Consider the following 21033-nt stretch of genomic DNA (forward strand, 5'->3'; position numbering starts at 1 on the left):
TCTGGTTCAAAACCAGACAAATGGTCCCTTCGATTAGATGCCAGGAAACATACAAAACAAAATAAATACTTTTTCCTCTTATTTAATTAAGATATACATACTGAATTGCAAAAATCTGGTTTACAAAATTTCCTTGCTAACAAAATGACTCGATGTAAAAGGTTTGTGGGAATGAGGGAATTCTAATGTGAGCTTGCTTGATGGTGAAGAGTTTTCAAATTAAAAGACAGGTGCAGTTTTAACATTGATTGTATCATTAAAAAAGCCAACTTTCCAAGTCGACTTACATTATTAAACAAATGCATTTTACCAGAGGTTTACCAAAATGACAAGCGTAAATTTCACATTCTTACAGTAGGTACAAAATTAGTTTTGCATATGCCCCACATGTTGTAGAAAGTGTAACAGTAACATAATTTAATGAAATGTATCAAATATTGGAAAGGGGAACACGATGCTCCTAGAAACGCTCACAAATAAAGCTCAGGGTGGGAGGATGAGCTCTGGTTGTAAAACAGCCAACCAGGATCATGATGAGGAGAACGGGTCAGGAGGGGATTCTTTTCCAAAAGGGTTATGTGCGGGCGCTTCTCTCGGTTTCTGCGAGACACTCTCTGACCAGTGCGCGGGCGTGGATTATACCTGAATGAGACAAAACACATGGAACATCCAATCAAACGAGAAGAATACAACAAGGATAAGGACTATTGTGTTTGATGCAAGATTTCCATAAAGCAAGGAACCTAAAATGTATTGGGGGCTCCCCCCCCGCCCCCCCAACGTTCCACAATTCCTATAATTAAGAATCCTACAGAGTTCCTTCTGCTTTGAGGAAGTATTCTTGTGGTTGCAAGTTTAAATCATTTTGCAAAGGAAAAAAAGAGCAAAAAAGTCAAGCTCCCGGATATGCAGGGCAGGAAATTTACAGAATTGACTCTTGAGCCCCGAATAGAAAGGGCAATGCGCCCAAAATTGATGGCAAGGCATTCTGGTGTCAGATCTCCTTTCATACTGCAGATTGAAAACAGTCAAACTGCAGCTGCAGGCATTGATCGACTCTTCATGACACCCATCCACATTGACAGAGCTGACAGCATCAAATACCTCTCTTTAGCCTCTCCATTGCGCTCTTGCTGCCAGCGTATGTAGGCCTGATCTCACGGCTCATCTCCTCGATGACAGACAGAAGCTCGCTGTAGGTGGAGCCCTGGGACACTTTGACAGGCTGGTTGAGGAAAGGGAAGAGGGGGAAAAGGAAAACCCATCAATATTTGTCGCTGATGTGAAATCATACCACCAAACTGCAATAGTGAAGCAATTAAAGTGGCCCTGTGAGGCTCTTCAACAAGACGGGTAGTAATTTATAGTCATGTTTTGTTTTGACCAGAAGATGACTGCGATTAAGAGTTGATTCAGAATTTAGTTTGCAAATAAAAACAAAAGCTAACTGTAATCATAGGTCACATTAGTAATCATGGGGAAGTTTTACCTGTTGCATAGATTTAGCCCAATGCATCACATATGCAAAGTGAGTAAAAAGTCTAAACAGAAAAGAGGAAGAGTTTTGTTTGTTTTTTTGAGTGGAGATGAAGACGTACCTGAACAAAGCCCATAGAGGGGGGACCGAAGTCACTGAAAGCTGGTCTAAAGTTGGATGACGATGGGAGTGATGGAGAGGGAACTGAAGACCCTGTGTGGAGGAGAGCGACACAAACTATTTATCTCAAGCTTTGCCATCACCTACGAGAAGGAGCATCTTTCTCCAACCCTAATAAGATTACCTTTAATTATGAAAACATAACGATAGCCAATTGAAATCACATTCAAGCCGTCTTTTACCTGGTGGTGTGTGGTTGGAGCCAGACGGAGCCGGAGCGATAGGTTTATAACTCATGGCGATTTCAGCAGGCAGCTCCAGGTATGATGTGCTGCTTCCTTCAGTCCCGTCAACCCAATGCTTATACAGCTTTCCTGGTGGTGTTGAGCTCCTAGGAGCTACTGGAAAACAATTACACAGTGGGAATAAACTTTACAATCCATCTTATTTTTTTCCAGCAAATTTTCAGGTTTCACAGATCAAAATCGTAGATTTAACTTTTAAACATTCTAATAACTCACAGATGCTGCAATTTTAACATTAACACTTAGTCGTGCAGCTCACAAACTAAATGATTCACAGCTGAGCGCAGTGTGACTCTGACTTAAGAAAAATTTAATTTGTTTCTTGCTGTTAAGATAAGCTGCTGATTATTGGAATTTCAATCTGTTATCACAGTGATTATTAGCTGAAATTAATTTCAATTGTGGCCATAGTGTTCCAGTGGAATATCCTTTAAAATGTGTGTTTTTTTTAAAGCTCCTTAGTGCTTCTGCAAATGGCAAATAACTCTTAATATAAGAAAAAGAGTACGATCGTATCTGATAAAAGCAACCACAGCTCATTGCTCCCACTGCTTTATGATTTTTTTCATCTCAACTCCACATGCATGTTCACACAATCAGCCAATATCAATAGCCGATACAAATATAAATATTGCTGCTATGGACATTTCACTGACCTTTCGACATCTTGGAGAAAACAACCACACCTTTGACTTCACCGCTGCTTCTCTGTTTCCGTTAAACTCCCCACAATCCTACAATCCTGTCACTATAACTGTCAGATGACCAAATAAAATACCACATGACCAACCCATTCCAATCCAGAAACATACGGCAACAGGATGGAAATAAATAGTGTTGTTAATTTTGCTCTAGTTTTATTACCGAAATGTAAAAACAAAACAAACAAACAAAAAAAAACAACCTAATATCAGTTGATATCAATGTTGGTACCAAGATACCACACATCACTAAGTAGTATAGATATTCATGAAATTTTAAGGCCTATATAGGTATAGAAGTTCATCAAGCATCATCGGGAAACATTACAGGCTCAGCAGTAAACTGTTCATAATGCATCTTCTGATTTGTTCAAACTCAAAGAGAATTTTCAGTGTCTCATGAAGAGGATTGCCTGCTGTGTAATGCGGTTATGAAACGACAGAGAACATTCTGAATCTATTTCACCGTTACGCTGTGTGAAAGTAGTTAGGGAAATGGCAAATTTTGTTTAAAAAAAACCCCCACAAGGACTGTTGGGGTTTGGATAATTTTGTCTGCCCTCACAACAACGTTGAAATCTGTAGGGCTATGAAGACGGGGCTATTATTATGAAAAGCACTTTCTAGAAAGTGTATTGAAGGTTGTGTTAGGCTAAAGAAAAAACGATGGACGTAAATAATAATTAGTATCAGCATTTTCATTTTTAACAACAATACTGACATTATAAGTACCATTCACTCCCACCTAAAACTGCTTTTACCGTCTCTATATCTTTATCCCAGATCTGTTTGGTTTGTGTCTAGGCCTTCATGACCTTTATTCACAAGTTATCTAAAAACTCTGCTGGGAGCTTCACAGATTAACTAAATCTATTATAATAATAAATTAGACAAAGCTCGGCTTTATTTACTAGTTCTATGACTTCAGGGGTTGATGTGAATTTTATTTAGAGGTATTAGAGTAAAGGGATCTGGATATACATGGATATATTTCACACTCTGCCACTTTCAAACTATTAAGGGTTTTGAAAACCATGAGTGGCTTTCACAAATATGTGATACTTTGCCTTGGTCTGTAAGATAAAAAGAAGTTTCTGTTTGTAAGGTGATAAATTGTAATAATGTATACATATCAATGTATTAAAATGCTTCTAAAATGAGAGATAATCGATACTTAATCGTTACAAATTCCATAACTTTAAAGTTATTAAAAAGCATTTAAAAACACATATAATTATTTTTACTTTAAAAAGATGAAAAGAAATAAAAATACGTCTGTCTTTTATAACTTTAAACTCTTTTGATCTCTTAACACTTTACTCAACCTTTATACGTCACTATAAAAAAACAATTACATCCATGAATGTACTAAGCATGTGTGACAAGTTTAAGTTTTTCAGTCTTTTTACTCCCTTTAAATGTGGCTGTTTGTATGTCATATCTTGGATTTCACGCAGTCTTTCTCAGTTCTGAATGTGACAGCTCTCGGGTGACCAATACCCGCGAAGGAATATTACTGAATGAAACAAAAGCTGACGTTAGCTTTAAGACGAAGGTAACGTTAGCAGGATTAGCATTAACCGGTTAGCAAAACAACACAGGGGAAACAAAGGAGAAATAAGGGCTCTAAGTACAAAGTATCGCCTTTCACAATAGGCACGTTTATAAAAATTAGGTACCCACACTTGTAAACTCCAAAACGGGCTAAAAAAGATTCAAAACAAAGCTATTATTTTACCTTTTTATGAAGAGCTGAAATCTTTAGTTGGATGTGAACCTCTTCCGCTGTGTGTGAGCATGCGCACAGGCAAAGTATAGTGTAGTTTTTTTTTTTTACTGTTTAGAGCGATTTGATTGGTTGCTAGCGACACAAATACGTTTGTTGGTAACGGCGTCAGTTTAAGACGTAAAACCAAAACCAAATATTTCAAGCAGTTTGAAGGCAGCTATAACTATTTTGTTAACAGTGAAACAATAATAAAATAAAAACTGAATCTAAAGACTGTTACCCTTTCCCCAAATTTGATTGCCTGCCACTTTGCTGCTGTTACACAGCAATTTTCAACATTGTGCGACATAAAAAAAAACATATTTAATACACTAACACGTTACTACTATAGTCGTTGTACCAACAATGACAATAATAATAATAATAATAAGAATACTGCTTATATCTTATCCTTACTGTCAAAGAGGGGCTTGTTCCCATCTTCAGCAATTTGGGAAATAGATCTGATACACCCTGGATAGGTAACAAACAAGAAACATCCATGCACTCATTCACTATACTCAAGGGTAATTTAGATACGGGAACCAACTATCGTGTTTTTGGAGTGTGGCAGGAAGCCGTAGTACACCTGGAGCCTATTAAAAAAGAAGAAAGGCTGTAAATGACTTAATGGATGAGCATTGTTGTGATGATGTGCTGAAGGCGAAGTGTCAGAAAGAGCAGGAGCTTCATAAAAGCACAGAAGCCAATTTCGAGGTCTCGAATTGCACATTTCGTTTGTGTTTGATATAGCATTTTAATAGCAACTGAAGGGACCTCATGGGAGGATTGTGGCAAAGGTGTTAGGAGTTTGTCCTGTAATCAGAGGGTTGTCAGTTCACATCCCTGCTCTGTCTGTCTTAGTGGTACAAGTAGGTTGCCATCATCAGCATGTGAATTACTGAATGCAGAGTGAAGTGCTTTTGGGGTCCTCTGGACTTAATAAAGCGCTATACAAGTACCACTGCCATTTGCTTGTGAGTGCACTTTTCATAAAAAGCAGTTCTGCACATACTTTCTTATATTAATTCTAATAATATTCATTAATTAGTCCTACCTATCCTCTTCAGCCTTGTGGGCTCATGGCTGGTGCTTGGTACTGTATATTTCTTCTGACCTATAGCAACTTAGTTATGTGGCATCATCTCATATAAAAAATGTAATTATGCAACATTATATGCCAAATTGCCACACAATTCATTGATTTGATTGAACAGTAATTTGCAAAACCTTAACCGTCTTATCATTATTTGACGTCACTCACCGTGAGCTAGTTTTTGTGAAGAAGTTATATATTTTTTTTATATTAGCTATGTTTCCATGGTTTTCCTCTTTTTAATTTCATCCTTCTCCGAGCTAGCCTCGCTCTTTCTGCTTTCTCTCTTTTAAACATTGCTGACCGCATCTCCGGAAAGAGAATGTCGGCTGTTGCGGTCCAAACATTAGACTGGCCCACCAGTTATTGTCCAGGTTTTCCCAAATAACCCGTCTGAGAGTGTACACAAATTGTAAGTTTTTGTTTGTTGAATTAGTAGTGGCGTCGCTTTAGGAAAGGAAAACAACTGAAATCATAGAATAAACTCCATTTCTAAAGGTTATCAGTCACTATGTCTTAGAAGCCAAAGATATGTTAATAATTAAATATTACCTTAAGACAAAATTACAGCACTTAAAAGCAATTCTCAAACACAAATCTGTGTTGTTTCTTAATTTGGGTACTTATGATGGATCTCAGGTCAGCTTCCATCTGCATGCCTCTATAACTTCCAGAGTGCATTTTGTCTCGTAATGCTATATACCAACCAAAAAGTACCAAAGTGCAGCAAAGACTGACCTTCATAGAGAAGCAGGCAGAGATTTATGCACATTTAAAACACTGAAAGCTTCTGTTACCTAAGTGCGATTAACCATTAGACCTGCTGAGAACACTGAGCTGTGAAGGCTTTGAATAAAATATAGCAATTAAATTCACAGGCTGCTTTCAAAATAAATAGCATGAGTCATATTTTATCTTAAAAATAATGGATTAAATTCAATGCAGTTATTGATGTGAATTTAGTTTGTGTTGAATTAGTGAAAGTAGTTAATTGTTTAGACATTTTTAAATAAAATATGTTCTATTTGAAGAATATATTTCAGTGAATCATAATATCTGATTTTTAAGTAATATTCATTTCATAGTTAAGTGTGTTGCTGTCTCTACTATTTTAATACTGAAGCTCTTTCAATTTAAAATTTCTATACTCTATAGATTATATTTTCTCAAACCTGATCCTCGGGGTCCTCTGTCATGTTTTCAGTGTGAATAAATGTGCAGCTGAGTAGGATAATTTTCATAGATTTTCTATATTTCTTTCTAGTCAAGGATTTTAATTAAATGTGCCTGAATAGCTATGCAATTAATCCAGTGAACTGAGATCCATCAAAGTTTCAAAGCCATGACATACTTTCACCTTTTTCAAGTTGTTTAAACAAGGCCACAAATCTTTCAAACTTTGACGCTTGAAGACTAATAAAAATGTATCTAAAATGTCCAAATATTCTAGCATTTACTAAATAAAAATGTTAGTAATATTAACTGACCTACAACAGCAGCATTTTAGCCTGATATAATTACAGAAAGTGAGGAAAACAAGGTCATGTGCCATAATAGACACCGTATATAAATATCAATTTTCTACTCTATTTACGCTATGTGAACAATTTTGAGTACGTATGTTGGGGAATTGCCTTCTGACACTCTCCTACTTCAGTTTCGTACCCAGTTATGAATTGGCATATTAATGCGGACATGAATAATAGCCAACATTTTGAGTTCAACAACAATTAAAGATAAATATGCACCAAGTCACTGAAGCTTTTTCTTGGTTGTCTTAAATGTTCAGTCATAAAAATACTTGATGAATATTCATATAAAACCTGTCCACCAGGGAGTGTGTAGGGCTGCCGTTCATAACGATGATAACAATGACAGACAATCAAATCCAAATTGAACAAATAATCTGTCTGATTTTGTGTCTTGCAAAAGCATTTGACTGACTTTGATCCTTTTATTTTTATCACGTTCCTTATAGCTGGATGACAGGTTAAATAAAAAAATTGTGGTTTTATGGAGACGCACTGCAAAAAGAAAGATGAAAAATTCCTTTCTACTTTCATCTTTCATGATTCTCAACCACTGGGAATTAAAATGCCATATCGATCTCTCCCTTCCCTCTGTGTATTTCATCCCTTTTTGCACAGGAAAAAAAAAAGCTTTAGCTGTAAAATCAGTAACTGACTCCTGATTCCCTCCCACTGAGGATGCTGTCTCTTAAAAACCTCAGTGTCTGACCAGGCTTTGCTTGTTATCTGTGCAGTCGCTGTAGCGGCCTTTAATAATGCCTGCCTTGAGGTTAGAACCGTCTCCCTTCAACAAAAACACAGTCTGACAGTTTAAATAAGTTTAGTGCTAGAAGAAGACTTCCCCCTTAAAATGAGTGTCCCTTGCTGTACCAACGCCACCCACCAATCAGCGGCGGTGCAGACATGCCTCAGTGTGTGGTGTGACACTGACGCGCACAACCTTGAGCACAGCAGTTCTGTTTGCACGCTCCATTATACTTGAATTTGTTTTGCAACCGTCCCCAGTTGGTGGCTCGGAGACGAGATGAATATAACTCCCTGCTCTGAAAAAGATGCAAACTCAGTGAAACATTAAATAAGTAGTCTATTGGGCCTTGAGATTGTTTCCCCTCCTCTTCAAACCGCTGCAACATATTGTCCTGCTGGGCCTTTATCAGTGATTATAATTCATGCTTGAAAATGGGGCATCATTCAAGTGACAAGAACAACGATGCTTACAATATTTCTGCCCAGAGGAGTGTGTGAAAGACTCATTGCTATAGTTACTGCAAACACTGAAAACACTGACCAATGACTTGTTGCTGCCAATAATTGTATTTTTTATTTTTATTTTTTTTAAATTTGGACCGTTTATTCCAATCTAAATTTAAAAACTACTGTGGGGCTTTTCTCAGGTTGTCTTTGTCTGTTTTTGAAATGTATTGAAACATGTAAATCACTGAAGCTTTACCAAAGAATAAACAAAAAAACAACAAAGAAAGAGGCTAACGCTTCTTCAAATGAATAAGTATATCTTGTAACTGGGGCTGCACAGTGGCGCAGTAGGTAGCACTGTTGCCTTGCAGTAAGAAGGTTCTGGGTTTGATTCCTGGCCTGGGGTCTTGCACAGGGAGAACTGCATGGAGTTTGCAAGTATAATGTTTGTGAATTCATAACTATTATCTCTGTTTCCAATCTGTGGCTTCCATGCATTCTTTTCATAAAACTCCATTTTCTTCTCATACATAGAGTTTTAGGCGTTTTTTTTTTTTTTTTTTTCATTGCTCTATGTTTGGACCCGACTTTGAACTGAAATCACAGGGAGGGCAATCAGTGCACAGCAAGTGGATTTCCAGGCTTTTACTGACATATTGGCTTTTTTGTGCTTCAAATTTAAGACTGCTGTTTGACTCAAACTTTTGGTGCAGTCAATTTAAAACTAATCTTCAGATCAGTATGATTCAGACATGGCAGGAAATATCAGTGTACTCTGAAGCCGAACAAAATGAGCACGAGGACACACACACAGAGTGGATACCGGATAAAGCCTAATTTCTAATCATTGCAGTTATTTACCGGTGCATCTTATGTAAGAGACGAAAGTGTAATAATTGCAGCTATAATGTCTGTAATTTCTAAGATTATGTCAAAAGGATTTGTTAATGTCACTAGAAAGACGTTACCAACCTTAATCACATGCAGGATTATTGTATATCTTGTAATAATATAAAATTGTGAAGATCGCTTAAAAACAAACTAATTGGAATATCCAAGCATATTGGTTCCACGTAATGATGCTAATAACTTTTTTTTCCCTTTTATTTTTTTCTCAAGGCATTAACAAAGCTATCAAATGTTTGCAATGATTTCTTAAAAAGTACCCTTTGGCAATGTTTTAAAATCACACCAGTACAAAGGCTAAGCTTGTGCAATAGATTCACATATGTTTAGCATTTATTATCCAGACTCCGTCTACAGGTGAAGCGAGACAAATCCCTGAAAGGTGACGGGATATCTGACGTTTCAAAAGGATGTTTTTGTCAGGAAACCAAAATAAAAATGCCAAACAATTCTTCTGACTGAAAATACCGGCAGACGGTGTTTGAGGAGAGAATTAGGATAAGCTGAGCGTTCGTGCACAATGGTTTCACCAGAAGAAAACATTTGGTGATTATGATAGCAGTGTAAGCAGAGCAGGATTACTCTGCTTACAATGCAGCCTGGAGTGTTTTTTTTTTAACCTTTTGTCTTGGAAACAAATAGTTCACATTCATACAAAGTTTTTACTCTGTGAATACACAACTATTCGTTTCTAACTGCCAGAGAAGTCTGTGGGTGGATATCCCACTGTGAGAAAGCTATACTGGTCTGCTTTATGAGCTCCAGTTGGTTGGTAAGAAAAACAACTGGACTAAAGCTGGACTAATTGCTCCCTTACTTTAACCTCTATTCAGCAGCCTTAATACATTTGCCTCATGCTGGATCAGATTATAAAACCATTTTGCTTAGAAAATGCATACTTTAGTTCACAAACAATTAATTTCAATAATTCTCTCATAGTCTGTCAAAAAAAAAAAAAAAACTTGTTCCAAAGAATTAAGCCTTTGATACTGTACCCCCTACTCAAATCATGTAAAATCTTATTAAATAATGAAAATCCATTAGACGGACTTTTTATAGATCTTCAGCTACATTTCTGTCTGATGCTGTGATTTTCAAGCTATAAGCTGCACAGCTGTGATTGAAATGGAAAACAGAGGCTGTTTGTCGCTTCGAAGAAAAACAATAAAAGAAAAAAAGGGGGGGCTCTGAGGAGCCAATAGAAAACTACTTCTACACAAGAATTTAATAATGAAGTAAGTCATTGATTCTTATAAAGAAAAATAAAACAGACGGTTTCTTAAATGACCAGAAACCAGACATTTAAGATATTTTTTGAAATACTGACAAACAGTTTTGTTTGTTTGTTTCTGTTTTATTTTAGGGAGAGCTGAAATGGAAAGCAATGTTTGGATTATTTATGCAACACAGGAGAGGTTAATTGCGAGCTTGACCCTTCAGATTTACTGATGGGCTACACTGAATTGTTCATCCATAACAGACAGTGGGTTGTTATGTAATTTTTTATAGATAAAGGAAAGCATGTCATCAATGGGTATAAGCCCATTCTCCTAGAGAAACCAGGAATTTTAAATACTCAGCTAATCTCCTTGGGTTTAGAGGCAAATTACTATTTTGAGAAAGCAACATTACAACCATTTTTTCCCTCCATTAAAACGTAGTAGATGCTCCAAATTCATGAATTTTGGATGTTAATGATTCTGAGTCAGAAAAATGTAAGACTCAACATTTCCACAAAAAAAGGGAAAAATGCCTCAGTGTCCTCTTTGAAGTACTTGAAGAGGTACAAGGTGAACGTTTCAACATGATCCTTTCAGTCCCCTGACCTTACCGTCATCTACAATGTGTGATTAGTCTTTGTTCAAGTTGACCCACTTTGAAAATCCTATTAAGAAAGATAATTCATGAAATAATTAACTTTTTTTTCCAACAGCTTCCTTTGAAAAAAAAGACATCTCTGTCAATGGTCTGCAAAATAAAAAGTGTAACACAGAGTAACTCAAAAGGTTACTTTAAAAAACAAACAAACAATGCAATGCAAAAAAGAAAAGCCTCCATTTAGTAGAACCCATTGATGCAATCAATGACATCATCCAGGTATTTAAGCAGGAAATGCTGGGCCGGCCCCTCCCACACACCTGCTGCATCTAAAACGAACAATTGTGAGTAAAAAAACAAAACAAAAAAAAAACTAATAATTTACCAGAAATGTACCTTGAAACAAAATAAACATCCAAAGGTCCAGAAGTGTTATCTTTAACCAAAGCATAAAAATGTAAACTGATACATAATTCTACCACAAATAAACCCCTCGTCAGTGAGCGAAACAAAGCTGCAACAGTAATGTTTAAATGAAAAACAAACAATGCAATACAATGGAATACTGGTGGCTGATTACGAAACAAGTATAGAAAGATTAAATTAGTCAGAAATAAGAATAAGGGCCAAGTTGTAAACGCAAACTGGATCTCTTTGTCACCGACGACAAAGACGCAACAGAAGCTTCTCTACTGAGAGATTTGATAAATGTGCCTTTAAGTTTCTTTGCCACTTTAGAATGGATTTATCAACAAAGACTGCAGGTCTTTATTTCTAAGGCCTTGAAACATCTTAAATAAAAGATAAAGTTCTGAATAAACTCTGAAAAGACTGAAACATTGTGGTTCTGTGCTCAGAATTATTATGTCTTTCGCTTACTTCCACACACAATTTACATGCTGCCATAGAACAGAATAGGAGCAAATAGGTACGCATGATTTTAATTATAGCGCTCCTTTCTTTGAGTTTGTAGTGAAAGTGAGTCAGCATCAACAACTCAGGGATCTTTACTCTGAAGCTCAACAAAGACCTTCCACCATGAATAGTTCTATTTTAATCAAATGTGGGGTTTTTTTTTCAAGTCACAACATGTCAAAAAAATGAACATACCTTTTAGTTTTTTTTTTTTTTTTCTTTTAGCCTTAGCAACATGTTCATGATCCGAATGCTCACAGAAAGTCATTTTTTAACTTAAGACTCTATGGAGTCTATATTTGTCTCACAAAATGCCTCACAACATAAATACTAACATGGACATGGATGACGAAAAGCTTTGCACACGTTGTTCCCTTACATGGCTCCTTTGGCTCCAGCTGACCAGCCTGCTTCCTTTGTAAGCTCAACAGGCTAAAAGAACCTTCACTAGAAAAATCCACTACGATTCAAAACATCGTTGGCCTCAAAGGGAAAAGTTAAAATTATTCAGACAGAACTGATCTCATTGTTTATTTGCGTACCTTATTTGGAAGCTGGGAAACTACAGTGACTACAGGGAAACAAGACCAACATGTGCAGACACTTACACGCCGTCCTCCCCTCCACATCTTACTTTCGTCACATTAGTTCAGATCAACACTTCACCTATACGTGGCCAGGTGAATGCTGGCTCGCAAAAGAAATGCAATAGTGCACGCTCTTTCTTGATAGCGTGGCCAGTCACTTACGCCAGTCAAGCTACTGGGACCTGTGGAGCAGGAAGAGCAGCAAGGTAGAGTCTGAAAGTCTGTTATTTCCTCACAGAAGATAGAAAATTTTCTGTGTCTTTGTTCAGACACGGGAAAATATTTCTAAATGTTTGATATACTCATAAAAATAGTTTGCAGCTACAGTTGTGAATTAATTTTAGACTTTTCCTCTGGTACCGGTTGTTAAATAAAGGCAATCAACGTCTACGTTATAAATGTGTCTGAGCAACCCAGCTGCTCTATGACTGAATATGGAATCAAACAACATAAAACTTAGCAGCACAGTTACAAACTTGGGTTTTAGGAGACACACATAATCAAGAAAACAAAATTCTTTATTATGAACACAAAAGAACTCAAGACAACAAAATAACGTGTTAAATGATAAAGTTCAGAATGGCGCAGAAGAGAAAAACTGTATGATGTAAGTTGTTGAAAAGAACTGCTGGGTAAATGGCTCTCCGTGTATTGGATTGGACATAAGTGGACACATATTGAGCTAGTTTTGCTTTGTAAAAATTACTTGGGGTGAATATTGAACTAGCATTATGAATAAGATGAATATAATCGACTTGAGCTTCAAAATGTTGCTTTGAAGAGAAAAACGACTAGTAACAGAGTTTTCCAACAGGTGAGTTATTTGACCACAGTACACCTAACTACGTTTGTTGAAAAATCAGCCCTGTGAAAATACAAAACACTCCAATCAACTCCAAGGCACAGCAGTGAATTGCTTTCTGGGCACTTTGCTTTCATCAAGTTAACTTGATGGGATGGTTGTTGTATAATGAACCAGCACAAAGAAGTCCGCAATCATGATTTTCAAGTAAAAAAATCTAAAATATGTTGCATTTTTTTGTATTCAGCTGTTTTGTGCCGTTTTCAGCACAAAAGAGGCACAGTTTCTAAATAAGTTGTTAATGGCAACATTTTGCTTTAAAAATATTTATTTTTCTCATGCTACAATAATTCTAGGTTTGGAATAGTAAGACAGGGAGACAAAGAAACATTAGGAGAAACATTTGATTCAGAAAACGGCATGAATGAACTCTGTTTTCACACAGATCGGTTGATTTCTTCTCGGGTAGGAAAAGTCTGACAGCCATGTTTCTGTCCTTACGGGCTGCACGAATGTCCGCTGTTGTTAAAGTTCAACAGATTTCATCCAGACCCAAGCAGAGTACAAGCTGCTTTTAGCTGCATACACCTCCACACTCAGGCGGGGGTTCTGCCAAACCTTTCAGGTGAGGACCAAGTAGTACAAACAAATGGACAGTAGATGCAGTGGAGCTGGTATCACAGTTGGAGTGCAAAACCCTCTATTCTGATTCCCCAAATTCAAATTAAACACACCCAGCAGCCTTCAGAATCACCTACTTAATTGATAAAATCCACCTCTGTGTAACTAAATCCTAGCAATATTAAAAGAAGCAGCCAAGAGGGACATAGTAATTTTGATAATAGTATTACCATTGGTTGCCCTCAAATTAATGAAAATAGGAAGAAGGCAGTTGTTGAAAGAACAAAGATGACCTGTTTAAGCAAGGTCAGAGTTCATAAGAGGATGGATGGAGTTTGAATACAGAGCAATGGAGGAGAACCTGTTGGTTGCAAAAGAAGTTTATCTTCCAGGGCGAAGACCAAGAATTTGCAGCCAGAGGCATCATGGATTTTTTTAGATCAGCACAGATTTGTTTCATACACAGATCCAGTCAATGTTGAGATAAAAAAAAAACTTTTACTTTCAGCTACTTATGCTATTACCTGGTAGAAAGTACCATCTCAGCCACACTTATGAGTCAGTTGTGAAAGATTTAGAAATTACATTTCAATTTGCATTGAACTTTGTGATTGTAATGTGTCGAAATGTTTTGCAGATCCAGGTTTATAACTGGTTTTTCAAAAGAACTGTTTCCAAAAAAAAAAAAAAATGCCACATTATTTTTTTTTCAAAATAGCCAAAATAATTTAGAAGAAAACCGTCCTTCGTCTTTCTGCAGCTTTGCTTTATCATAATTATTGATTTTTGTAACAGTCTGTACATGTAGAGAACACAGTTATAGCTAAGGGTTTCAATTTGTCTTCAAACGAATTCAAACCAAGGATGAGCTTCAGTGATTTTCAAGTTGAGAAGAATCACATAAAAGATGTAACTATTGTAACGTAGCAATGAAACCACTGCAGATATGCAGATATTATCCAAGTGTCCAGTCTGGATATTCACAGGCAGCTGGAGCTCATGAGCTATTTAATCCAACACAAATCTTTCAAATACGGAGCTGTGCATGAAGAACAACTGAGCCTGAAGCTGCATTGACTAGTTCTCATTTGTGTGCATAATGTGCGCTAATGGATGAATGAGAAATACTGTGCATCACCTTCAATGCTTTGAAGGCAGTACGGTCTGAGTGCAGACTGTCAATTAGAGAAAGCTTTCATAAAAGCCAAAGGAACAGTTGATTTTTATCCCACTGCCCTCTTTGCAAATGAATCAAGACAAATGTTACAGGTAGCTTGGAAAAGAGATTTTTCATATTATGAGTTGGAGAGTTTTGTAAAGAGAATTTAGGCCATGCCATAAAGTCCAATGCAAACCTGGAAAAAAACCTTTAGAATTCTGAAATTCAATTAAAAACAATTAAAGACTTTCGATTTCTAATGCCAAAACATTGAGTCAACATATTTTCAAAGGTAATGGATTTTTTTTTTTTTTTTTGCACCCAACATGTACATTTTCCTAAGTAGGACAATCATAATAGTGATTTTAATTTAAGGATGTGCAGATTTTCTGGCAAGAGCATCATGTAAACTGGTAGGGAAATCACAGAAGACAGAAAATTATAAGTCAAATTAGGTAAATAGTGACATATGACTTTATTTTCCTCCAGCATAATTTGTGGGTTAAAAACTACTAGCTAAGAAGTCGGCTTTCCCTATACACATGAAAACTGCTTCAGTTTCACCATTCCACCTTTTCTTTAAGGTTTATTTTCACTTAATTTGCTATATTTAAACTTTAATAATAACACAGGATTTCTTCTTTTTAATTCCCTAGGCATTTTGATTCTTCATTCTTGAAATCAAATTTCAGTTTTGTATTTGTTAACTTTGCTGTAACTGAAAAGTAAAAAAAAAAAAAAAAAGATCTTTCCCTACTTCTCCATCCATCATTCCACCTGACCCAAATACTCCTCCTCCAGCTGAGTTTTTGTCACTTTAGGCACATTCAGCAACAACCTTTAACGGAACCTCACATATAAATTCTGACTTACAATTACCCATCAAACCGCATACAGCAAACCAGCACAAATAAAGGCTATGAAACAGAAAAGATGGGACAATGTGACTCATTACTTCAGTTTCTCCTCTTAAGTTAAAATATGACAAAGTTCACCTCTGGGATATCCATTAGTTGAGCAGGTAATCCTTTAATCACAGAAGTGATTGGTCCCCGACGTCTTTGGTTGGTGTAAAATATAAAATCACCTCCGAATCTGTTAAGCATCCAAGCACATGCATGTGGGAACAGGTGAATCAGAGCTGTCTTGTAAGGTTCTTACATGCTCGCTTCGATAGAAATAGAAATACATGAAAGCAGAAATTAGAATGCATTAATCTGTGAGTCAGGCGACCTCTCAGCATATTGACATTTCGCGGCTCCCTGAAAGCAGTGGCTTCTTTCAGCTTCTTCAAAGTGTTCAGAGCAGCCTTTAAGAAATACTAGTGAATATGTGTTGACATTTGAATATTTAAGTCTGTAAAGTGCAAATGTAAAACCAGAAGTACATGGAAGGATTATTGGTTGTCTATATATACATATGTACACAGGCTTAGATTAATAAAAAGAAGATTTTTATCACATAAAAACCCATGTTTTAGACTTGTGCACATGTTCTGGGGAATAAAAGACAATAGAAGTTTTCCAAGAGTTTTCTTAAGACCTCTATAGTTTCTCTGCCTCTACTTCCCAAAAAGACACGGTGCCAGCTCTGCCAGTGAATTCTGCATTCATAGCTTTCCTTCTGTGTCATTCCAGACACAAAAACTATTAGCTTAGATCTGTGGCTGAGACACTGACATATAACCTGTTTTCAGACATTAAAAACCAAATACAAAATGTACCCAGCAACTACATTCTGTCTTCTATTTCCAGCTACATGTGCTTTAATTATTGGCTGATAAATTTATCATGTGCTTATAAATTTGGCTGCACTGCAAATTAATTAAGCGCCACTACAAATTAGATTTGGTGTTAAAATAAAACAAAAAAAAATTCAGTTTTCAAAACATGGTAGAATATTGAATAGCTATGCATTCACCTATTTTATGTTTTAAAATATTTATTTTGTAAAAATAAGATAATTCATTTATTTTTGTGTGGAGAAGAAAAACTAATTTTGCTGGTCATGATTGATTTGCAAAAGCAATAAACAACATAAAACATCTGAAGGAGTGAAAACATTTTTATTAGATACCTTGAAATTAAAATTCACGAATTGATTGGCTTATTGGAAATAAATAAATCAATTCGCATATAAAGGCGGGCCTTTTCAACGATTCGACATTTCTGAATGAAATACCTTCGGTGCAGACTCCCATAAATCTAGCCTTTCCAAATTCTGAGAAAGTTTTTTTATTACCACCGCCTCGTGGTTTGTTTCCTCAAACTGTTATTCTTACGAGAGTTTCCACCAGTTTAATGTGCTCCTTTGGCTTTAATTTACCTTAAAAAAAAAAAAAAACCTGTTGCAGTCTGTGATCAATCAGCAGCCGCAGTTGAGTTTGATTATTCATTTTTCAGATGGGAAATAAAACCCAGACTTTGTATGAACACAAAGTCTTTTCACAATCTGACGTGACTTTGTAAAACGTGCATTGTGTCCCCAGCTTTAGAAATGAGATTTGCCTCTTTTTTTTTTTTTACTGAGAAGCTTTGAAGGTTGTTTTCTTCATAGCAGATGAGTTTTAAATGCTTTCATTGATTTACACAGAGATTCTTTTTCACAGAGCCTGAACAGCCTGCTTGTCATTTTCACTCTTCCAGCTTCTTAATGATCATTAAAAACAACCCAATATCCCATTTTACTGAGGGCAACAACTTGACTTTTACCTCTTTAAAAGGAAAACTAATTATATAAGATCAGGTGGAAGCAAATGATAAATTCTTTTTTTTAATCAGTTTATTGTTACCTTTTTATTAGTATGCAGTTATTTACTAATTTACTTATTGTTCTGTATGTTAAATAGCATAGCATCATTCTATCTGTAATAGTGAGACAGGACAAAAAAAAACTTCATAAAAATATTAAAATTACCATTTTTTTTTGTATTCCTTTTTTTCACCAGCAAAACCAAGCATCAAATCCTTTTCCATTAGCTCTCACTTGGACACTGTGCATGAACTGTGAATCAAAGCACCTGAAGAAAAATAATAGCACGGTTTGACATGTTTCTACTGTCGCTGTGGCTCTGTTCGAATTTCGTGCTTCTCTGACTTTTAGGACTCAAAGGAGTCTGTGCGTTTTTCCATCTCCTGCTGGCAAACAAAATTACTCTGAAGCACTGGATTATTTCTCAGAATGCCACAAAACTCATTGCGCTGTTCACACTGGCTCGAGAAAAGCTTTATTTTCAGAAACCGAAAAAAAAAATACACTCCACAGATGAACACATGAAACAAAAGAGAACAGCAAAAAGAAAGAAAGACACCAGCTTAGATTCTAACCTTGTTGAAAAATGACAGTAATCGCTGATTACTGTAGTGTTTAAGAAACAGATGTCTGACACTAGCACAGTCCTATAAGGCAAAAACCTGCTTTTCAAAAAATATTATAAAAGATTTTCTATATCTAATCTAAAACTATGGTTTCTGGACAGAAGATAAATCATTTGTAATAAAAGCCCTAAACTATGTTATTTTGAAGAAAACAAAGTCATATTCTTCAAACTTATCTCATTCTAACCACCAGTTAAGAAACCCTGCAAGAATGGGTTGTTTTGATTTTTCCTTCCATAATCAAGTTAACAGTTCACTCATCAATAAGATGCTTTAATTTGATTGTGTATATTACCAAATTTTCACAATAAAGTAGCAAGCTTCAAAAATCTAAGCAAACACTTTATTAACTGTGTGGCAGAGATTATGGGGGGCGGGGGGATCAGATTCAGACAATTAGAAAAAATATTCACAGCTCACGTCTTTTAAAACTACATTCATATGTACAAACATTTCACTGTTCACAATTAATGTACACGATGGGAACGACAAAAACATCAACAATTAACAATACATTTCCAATATGTCACAGTTTAACAGGTATAAATGTAAACCGGTACACGAGGTTTTGTCGTGAAAAGCTGCCTTTTCAGTCAGTCACGCAATTAAATTCAACAACGCTGGAACAAAAGGAATGGGATTTGAAAACATTCATTAATAGTTTTAAGCGTAAGAAGAAGGCGTAAGAACAAAACTGTTCAATCTGTGGTCCCAAACTACCAATCAGAAAATCAAGACTGCTGGCCACATTTGCATCATTTGTCTTCCTAATGTACCTTTCTCATTTGGATCTCTGATTTAAAAAAAAAAAAAAAAAGAGGTAAGTAGATCTGCTGAAAACATGTATTTAATTTTTCAGGCATTTTTGAGGTTGCAATGAAAACATTGCAACCTCAGTGTTTAACCTTTGGGTTAAATTGGGTGTGATGTAATTCCCAGAATTTATGCTAACCCTCCAATGCTGGAAGGCGTTGTTGCGCTTGGTGACATCTACCAGGCTAATTAGCACAACAAGCTAATAGATTCTGCTGGATTAATGACTCTAGCAACTTGTAGACCAATAGAGGTTATAAACGGTTTGACAATTACTGCAAAACAAACAGAGCTAAAACAGATAACGTTCTTTTGCAGCAGCCAACAGCAGGGATAAAGTTGAAGCCATGCAGCTGCACACAGTTGATCCACGGTGTTACATGTTGGAGTCTGGGATTTTTTTCTGAACTGAAAGTCAGCAAGTTCTGCTTTTGAGCTTAAATGAAATTTCTCGGTACAAAGAAGGACCTGTAGTCATTAGTGCATTAGCATGTAGCATTGTATGCAGTAAGAGCTATATATACTAAAAGCAGCCAGGATGGACCAAAGGTTTGAGCTCATCACAATGCCAAAAAACTAGTTTATGCAGAATCAGGACAGAACCGAAAGGATACAGGCTGTCATGATTATTTTTTTTCTATAAAAATGCATAATGTGCTATTTATCACTTCCTATTAAACAGGATTGTTGAATTCATACATTCATCCATTATAATCTGAATCAAAGCTACACCCATTAAAACTGAGCTTTCTGAACTTTATAATAAAGCATGAATTTACATGGAAATGTCACAATGGAATATCAATTCTAAACTTTAAAACTTCAAACTCTTAGATAAAAGAAATGGAGAAAAGTGTGTGTGGGGGGGAGTTTAAATCAGATAAAATGAGCTCTCCTTTGATGTTGTTTGAAAAATGAGATTTTAAAAGCCATGAAGAAATAAATAAAATGAAAATAAAGTAAAACAGATTTGCATATTCATAAATCTACTGAGTGACCATTCATATTTGTGATTGGTAGATTGCTTCCAGCAGTGCTTCTTGGCAGTGACTTTTAAACCGCCAGGAAGCCTGTTTATTTCCCCTTGGATTGTGACACATTTGAAAGGAAAATGCATTTGTGGTTTGAGCAGCAGCAGAGTTGAGGAAACTCGCCAATCCTTTCTGCCAATGCAAAAGAGCTTCTGGTGAAAAGCAGTGTGAAAGTGTGAGATGCCATCTCTGTCTCTGGAAAATCAAGGCTCGTCATCACGGGAGATATTCTTGACACATTCTGCAACCAGTGCAACCCATATCTTTTCATTCAGAGTCTAGACCAACGTCTGCCCTCCAAGTTGTCAGTATAAGAGCAAGGCTTATCAGAAACTATGCCTCCACTCTTAAGAAGGAGAGATTATAGAGTAATCTGCCAACAGACCTACAAAATCTGGTTGACAGCAGGATGTAAACCCACAGCAGTGATTGACCAAACTGGTGACCAGCTTGGTTAAACACTGCTGCCCAAACTGGCCACCGATTTGGTGATCTTGGGATCTTGGAGGTGCCAAAATGTATTTATGAAAGGCTAAGCGCTGCTGAGCCCCCTGGGTAGAAAATAGACAGTGTCTTGTTTCTTCATTCTTAAATTATCTAATCAAGAAATGGACACAAACCAGTAGTCAATTGCAAATTAAGTTGTCAGGTTATAACAAAAGTGATTTAGTTAGTTTTTATCTGCACAACCCATAGTTTACTCTCTGCTGCTCAACCCACCACTGCATTTTGTGGCACCGTTTAAGGAGAAATGAAGGGGCTTTCAAATCCAAGAGGCATTGTTAAAGCAAAAAAAGCAATCAAACCAACACAA

At 36.3% G+C, this 21033-nt stretch overlaps 1 protein-coding gene across 3 annotated transcripts; it reads right to left on the minus strand.

Moving 5' to 3' along the window:
• Nucleotides 1–66: 66 nt before the first annotated feature.
• On the minus strand, nt 67–4442 carry cdk2ap2 (cyclin dependent kinase 2 associated protein 2). 3 transcript variants are annotated; one of them, XM_015009245.2, is made up of 5 exons: nt 4342–4442; nt 1840–1998; nt 1599–1690; nt 1105–1225; nt 67–642 (listed from the first exon to the last, which is right to left on the minus strand). In XM_015009245.2, the coding sequence occupies exons 2-5, from the start codon at nt 1892–1894 to the stop codon at nt 575–577; spliced, it is 336 nt and encodes a 111-aa protein (XP_014864731.1). In that variant the 5' UTR covers nt 1895–1998; nt 4342–4442; the 3' UTR covers nt 67–574. The 3 variants fall into 3 exon arrangements, with proteins under 3 accessions (XP_014864731.1, XP_014864733.1, XP_087860516.1); XM_015009247.2 differs by having other exon boundaries at nt 1840–1995; nt 4342–4416; XM_088004390.1 differs by lacking the exon at nt 4342–4442 and adding an exon at nt 2559–2699.
• Between the last annotated feature and the right edge of the window lie 16591 nt (nt 4443–21033).

This window comes from Poecilia mexicana, unplaced genomic scaffold, assembly GCF_051168715.1.
Source record: "Poecilia mexicana isolate PSO_F unplaced genomic scaffold, ASM5116871v1 scaffold_1, whole genome shotgun sequence".
Lineage (NCBI taxonomy): Eukaryota > Metazoa > Chordata > Actinopteri > Cyprinodontiformes > Poeciliidae > Poecilia > Poecilia mexicana.

Excerpts from the sequence above, each read along its gene's own strand:
- cdk2ap2 (XM_088004390.1), bottom strand. Across the intron at positions 1,691-1,839 it reads CTCCAACCACACACCACCAG|GGTCTTCAGTTCCCTCTCCA; the intron begins GTAAAAGACGGC and ends TCCTCCACACAG. Across the intron at positions 643-1,104 it reads AATGGAGAGGCTAAAGAGAG|GTATAATCCACGCCCGCGCA; the intron begins GTATTTGATGCT and ends TGTCTCATTCAG.